Consider the following 7,098-nt stretch of genomic DNA (forward strand, 5'->3'; position numbering starts at 1 on the left):
GTATTTTGACACGTGCACCTTTTATTTTCTAATACGTGTCTCTATCCCTTTCGATACGTGTCCCCTTTTCCTCTCATCATTACACGTGCCCCTAATTTAAAGCGACCAAGAACAATTTCCACCAAATGTCGCTCGCTATCCTCGCTCGAATTTATAGATGATATGATTATGTTACTTATCAAAGGTCTTTTCAGTCGTCCGTTATGACAATGTGCTTATAACCCCATCATGATTGGGGTTTTTCCTCTTTAAAAGATGTAATTTTTCGCACTGCGACCTCACACATTTGAGAATTTGTACTCACTTGCTTCGCCCTGCTCACATAAGAATATTCAGACCATCACACCCGACTGCAAAGTATGATGCTTAATGGGATAGTTGAGTTCTGTTTTCAGACCGCAAATGCATTAAAAGTGCGTGCTTATTGCCCTTATTCATATCTTTGACATTTCTAGTGCCCTTTTGGGACCTAAAATTGCTATTAAGGTAATTTTAGACCCCAAAATGTGTAAAATTTAGCCAATACGATCATACCAATTCAGCTCCACTTAAAAAAAAATAAAAATACTGTGACCGTTAATTAATTAATTAATTAACACTAACTATACATGGGCCAGCTGGTTGTGCTTATATATATAGCTAACACGATAAAGCCACCAAAAAGTCCAACATCGGCATTGGTTGAAATACAACGTAAAAGTCGATATTTCGTTTATTCAACGGCTTTTTCAAATTCTCGAATATTTGTGTTGGTACACAAATATTATAAATGGTTATGTTTATGGATATTTAAGCCGTCTCCGAGCCGATTTTGATCAAACAAATATGATTTTGTCATTTAAATTGTATCTTCTTTCAAATTTGACACTCGGTTTTTCATTATCTCACAAACAAATTATTTTGTGTAGCGCCCTCTGCAACAGAACTCTACTATCCCTTTAAAGCAATATCTTGTATAATTTATAAAGAGAAACAAATATTGAAATCATACCTGATATTGTAATCACAATGTAGGGGTATATACCAACGACTAAGAAAATTGTATATTTTCGCTTTGAGATTTCCCTTTGTAGGTGCCCTTTTTCAGAAAATGCCCTTTTTTATGGTGCCCCCCCCCAACACTTTGGAAGTTGCTCCGCCGCCCCTGATTCAGTCAGTATTAGCTGCATGTTTAAATTAAAAATTATAGCCACTAGCGTAATGCAGTTACGGCAGCTATTTATCACCCCATGCTTTCCATACACCGCATCAAGTAGGGCGAGTGCTAGGGTTGTGGCTAGTTTAGATGCATCCCTCAACTACTGATTAAATAATGCCTACCGAAAGAAATACCGTCACCGATGCCATATTAGTCAATAATCTGATCGATTTAATATTGAATAATCCCCACCACCCCGACGGTTTGCAAGGGCTTACGACTATTTTGCAAAGGCCTACGATTGTTTTGCGACAATGACAACTTTTTACGAACCCTGGCGGAAACCCCAAATTCGCTACGTTTGCAAGCATTCGCCGCTTTAATATTGAAATACCCCCTGTACGACTGCAAAGTTTTTTGTAACGTTTTGCTGGCATGTTCAGATTTTCCAACCAATTATTAATACTCGCAGGTAGAAGCACAAACGTGCTTTTTTGCTAGCAGTTGCTTAACAAGACTAGGAATAGCTTTTTATTCCTATTGAATTTTACTCGAAATTAAAAGGAAAAATTTCACTATTTTTAACAAACGCTTGCCAGATTGGTAGACGGTCATTTTTAAAAGGATGAATTTTCCTTCCTTCTTTTCTTTGGTAAGTGCAATTTCCTGTTTTACTAACTTATGTCATGGTCAAAAGTTATTGGCTATTTACCTCTGTCTGCAGTGCCGGATCCAGGATTTCCAAAAAGGGGTGGGGAGGGGACGAAGCAAACGTATACGGAAAGCGCACTGCGACTGCGTAAGAGAGAGCCTTTTCCCTTGGGGTGCAGGGACAGAGCCCCTGTCATGGACCTGATAGCTCTCGAGTTTTAGCACTTCGGAATTATCAGAACCTTCAAGAAGCCGTCTTGATCGATAAAAACACTAAACTCCCTCTCTCTCTCTCTCTCTCTCTCTCTCTCTTAAGGATAACTTTATATATACATCAAATTGTTGTCATGGGATCCACTTCTGTTTTTACGGATGGGGTCCAGGGGCAGAGCCCTGTCTGGGGTACTAGGGAACGATGGGTATAATATGCAGGACATGGCTCCCATAACAACAATTTTTTTTCGCTTGAAGTTTTTATGATAGTCAAGATCTAGTTTAAAAGGAAGTCTTTAGTCCTAAACGCATGAAATCAAGTCCGAAATAAGTGAATCATGCAGGGAACATCGAATTTAAGATGACCCATAAAATACTTGGCAAATGCTCTCGTACACAAACGAAATACATGTATCCAATTCATTTGTATACATCCCTCTCTTTATACTTAGTCCTCATGACTAGACTAACTCATGTTAACCTTGAACATAGTCGAAAATAAAAACAAACAAACAAACAAAAATTGTTAGATATGGCATCAGTGTTATTCATTTACTCCAACTTTAAAAATCATGAAGTAAAGTTGATTTAGTCGAACAGTATAGAAAGGAAATATGCTGCAGTAAATGCTAGAAGAAAAAGAAAGAAAACATACACACACACAAAGATAGAGATGATGAAAGATACATTCGGTGGCATATTACTGTATTTCGCCTTTTCATATCGTTAATTTCAAGGAGCATTATCTGATCATATTTTGTAGATTTTAACAGCAAAGATATTTTATTTGAAAAAAAACGGCGAGTATAAATTTCAATCTCATCTCAATACGCTAAAGTAAATATCAGAACATGACAACATTCTAAAACCAATTAAAAGTATCCTTTTTAATTATATGTTAAATTACTTTATACAGATCTAACATCTTATTAACATTACACTCACTTGTGAAGAGAAGGCTGAGAGCTGGTACAGGGATGAGAACTTTGAGTTTTTCTATTTCTTTTGAATGTGTTACTTTCTTTTAGTTTGAATAATATTACGGCAAAAATGTCCTCTGAAATGAATTGCTCTGCAATTGCCTTTAAATGTGAAATAAAACGAGAAATAGCTAAAAGTGTCGGAATAAACTTTCAAGCCACACGTGTGTGTTCCATATACTCAATACTGTAATCACTGAACGTGACTAAAATTGAATATCCTTTTCCCTCATTTTGATGATTCTATAACCTCAGCGTATACAGCAATTTTCAAATACTTTGTAATAAACCTTTCCCAATTATCTCCAGACATTTGCTTTAAACATGTATTTTGAAGGGCTTTAAGTGCCTATACATCCCCCCCCCCAAAAAAAAAAAATAATAATAATACAGCGTTGGCATCTGTGACGGAGACCTAACCGTTGAATAGTGGCGCAGTTTGTATACCAAAATAGAAAGAAACCTTAATGTAAAATTCTCCCAAACCGTCAATTGTCTCTTGCGATGAAGCGAAAACACGATAGACTGACTAATGGACTGTGGAAAATAGAATCGGTCATCCATGCCACACCCTCGGAACGTTATGATAGCCCTAATTAATCTATGCTGCTAGCACTACTAGTTTCCAAGGTTTTCAAGATTTTTTTCAAAGAATTCAAGTTATGGTCTTATCCATACAGATTTATCAAGGAAGCTTCGAATTTAGGGTACAGACGAATTAGGATTTCTAATTTGGGACCACCTTACAAATGGAAGGCATCACGTATTTATCACAGGGAGTGTCGTTCCAAGGCTGGAGAATATCATCTTCTGCGTCCCTACGCCACAAATGGGCGCAGTCCTCGTCGTTACCGTAGTTGTCCGGCTGACCAATCATCCATTGCTCGAAGTCTAGACCGGATCCATCAGACCAAATGAAGGGTCCGGTTGAGCCTTCTGTTGTCTGGTAGGCACCAATCCAAACCCCATAGTATGGCGGCTCACCCTGTCCAGGACAACAACAAAGAAATCATTAAAAAAAAGAGAAAATCAGTAAAAATCAAATAAAAAGAAAAGTGAATGTATCATTACTTATCAACTGAATGTAATATGGCTTCTTATATAGCGCTCATATCCGTGACGCTGTGATGCTCATGCAGGCGCGGATCCAGGATTTCTTAGGGAGGTGTGGGGGGGGGGGGGCCAATTCGTTATTGTTTTGCTCCTGAAAATTTAAAAATTGCGCCGGTCGAAAATTCGCTCAGGGGGGAGGGGGGGGGGGGGGGGGGGGGGGGGTTGTAAGCACTTTTTTTGTTGGGGAGGGGGGCCTTCAAAAATTTCAAAAATCGCACCCCGCCCCCCCCCCCCCCCCTTGAGCGCCAGGGGGGCGGCCCATCTCCACAAAAAGGCAAAATTAACTTTCTCACTCATTGTTTTTATATCCCGCTCTCTTTACTCACCCCCTCCCCTCTGTCTGTCTGTCTCTCTCTCTCTCTCTCTCTCTCTCTCTCTCACACACACACAAACACACTTAAGCTCTGCATCTCTCTTTCTTCTACTATAATAAACCTAATGTATTGTTTCCACTTAGTACATGTTACATTTTTTTTGCATTCATCAGAGGGCGTATTGTTGAACCACGGCGAATATTGTTTTGTTCGGAAAGCACAAAGAATGTCAACCAAATGTCTCCAACACTTTCATCAACTTCGATTCCATATATTCATGATACTACAACAGTTCGATTTTTTATGTTGCAATACGTGGGAGGCCCATGCCTATTTTTTTCACGAAAGGGCTGTACTATCAGGGGACATTTGTACTTCATTCCAAACTGACATAAAAAAAGACGGAAAAGTTCACAAATCTTACACCTTAACCGGACCTAAACCATGCCCATGAAACTTTTATTAAAGGTACTATGTCCCATTTGCAGGCCAAAAAAATGAAAAAGTTAAATTCCAACTGCATTTGAAAGATAATACTAATTTAGAACTTCCCTAAAAAGGTGGGGCTTGAAAATGTCTTCAAGTGGGAAAATAACGACTAATAGTTGTCAAATCGACTTTAGGGCTATAGAGCCCAAAAGTAATAGTCTTGATTTTCAGACAATAAATTGTACCGAATGGGCATACGTTTTATGCTGCGCAAAGATTCAATCAGTTTAATCTTGGCCATCACAAGAAGTGGGTTATTGATGTAGAACAATGCTCATGTACCCTTTACAACTCTTTCCATGTATGTAATTACCAAAGAAGAAAAAAAAGCCAGTCATGCAGTCACTCAATAGTGTCTGACAGTGAAGTCTAGCAAGTAAACGGGTTTCCTTGCATAATTTGAATATAAGGACACTGCTAACGTTTAAATTTCACAGATAGGACTTACATGACATATTCATAATTCCTGCAAAGTTCTACAGCATTTGAGGTTGGCTGCAAAAGGGACATAGTACCTTTAAAGGGCAATCCAATCCTTGTAATACGTTCATTTGAATGAAAGCAGATAAGCCAGAGAAGCAGAATGGCGTAAGTTTGAAATATATTTGTCCAATAGTTCTGGATGTTTAAAATATGAGATCACTACAGCAGCAGTTATGCGAACCTCACATTGTAAATTTTGTCAGTGGATTGTGATGTAGTGACGGATAACTCTCTCATTTGTCGTGTACAAAAGTATCCCTAATTTCTGTTTTTATCCCAAATGCCTTCACCCTTTGGGCACTATTCAAAATATAATTATGGAGAGTATATTATTAATACAGGTCCTCAAAAAATAAAAGACCATCCAAAGTCATACATTTTTCGAAAATCGAAATTTCAGTCATTTTGTGCGTTGGCACAAGTGGGAAAATTGTCCGCTTCTACGTCCAACTTGAAGAACCTATACCGATAATGATTGTAGCTTTCAAAAATTCATAACTTTCTCAATTTTAGTCCGATTTCTTTAAAACTTTCACCAGTGTGCTTTTCTGATTTTCCTGATTTCTTCTAGAGTTGCTTGCTATCAAGGTTAGATTTCGTTTTCATTAGCAGTCTAAGCTATAGTAGGTCATTCATATTTACAAGACCCGGTGTGATGCTTGCAGAAGAGCGGAAAAGGTCGTATGCGAAGGCGTTCTCCTGTTCCGTGTGGATGGATACTAAATCAGCCCTTCCATTCAAGGAATAGTGATCCCTGCAGCGAGCCCGAGCCTCTAGCCAAGTGACCCGCTCCCCGAAGTAACGATAGCAGTTCCCGTTGAATAAAAGCCAGAACTGGGGGCATGGATGACACGCATTGGCATCTAGATCTAAGCCGTAAGCTGCCACGGCTAGAACGGCCATTGATGCGAGCAGAAGCTTCATGTTGATTACTGGAGAGTCAAAGAAGAAAAGTGAAAAACTATTACAAATTAACGACTTTAATGTACACCAAAAAATGACCAATCATGTATGTTTAAAGGTAATACAAAGTTTTGGGAATTTTTGAAAATTGGATGGTGGTGATTCTTTTCAATTTTGATATATTTGGAAGCCCCTGTGGATGTAATATAAGCACTAGAAAATTTAGCCCATAAAACAATTCTGCTTTTGAGAAAAATTAGATTTTTTTTTTTTTTTACCGATGCTCCCGGTAAATTCTGATAAATTTCAAATAGCGCCGTACGGCCATACAATGGTAGCTGCGACCATGAACATTTCAGAATATGTAGTTGTGGTATATCATTTCCAAACGGGAATAGCTAACCGGTCGATTTTAGTCAAGAAACATTGTTTTATAGCTTAATTAATATCTTGACCTTGAGAGGGAGCTATACAACTTAAAGAGTTTATTATTTATAATTTCATAACTTTAGAATCGATTTCAACCGCGACAACGATCATTGAATATTGTAGGATCGCATATGCTTCCAATATATTCATTTGAACCAAATTCATGACCCCATACCAAAACTTTGTATTACCTTTAATCTAGCGTACCATAATTTTACTAATGACATTGCCCCAACCTCATCGCCAGGAATTTTGGACCAAACCTCACTGAGCACCTAGCAATGTAATAGCCAATCCTTTAAAGACCGTGAATACTACTGGGCCAGAAGGGATTAGACCACACAGCGAGGTCACTGACAGGTGGCTGTCTCATTAACTCAGCTCT

General features: G+C 38.4%; 1 protein-coding gene across 1 annotated transcript; it reads right to left on the reverse strand.

The window, feature by feature from the left end:
• Positions 1-3,279: 3,279 nt before the first annotated feature.
• On the reverse strand, positions 3,280-6,318 carry LOC580642 (echinoidin-like). The gene is made up of 2 exons (XM_030983349.1): positions 6,024-6,318; positions 3,280-3,967 (listed from the first exon to the last, which is right to left on the reverse strand). The coding sequence occupies exons 1-2, from the start codon at positions 6,303-6,305 to the stop codon at positions 3,710-3,712; spliced, it is 540 nt and encodes a 179-aa protein (XP_030839209.1). The 5' UTR covers positions 6,306-6,318; the 3' UTR covers positions 3,280-3,709.
• Positions 6,319-7,098: the final 780 nt, after the last annotated feature.

This window comes from Strongylocentrotus purpuratus, unplaced genomic scaffold (genome assembly GCF_000002235.5).
Source record: "Strongylocentrotus purpuratus isolate Spur 01 unplaced genomic scaffold, Spur_5.0 spur5_scaffold_13, whole genome shotgun sequence".
Taxonomy (NCBI): Eukaryota; Metazoa; Echinodermata; class Echinoidea; order Camarodonta; family Strongylocentrotidae; genus Strongylocentrotus; species Strongylocentrotus purpuratus.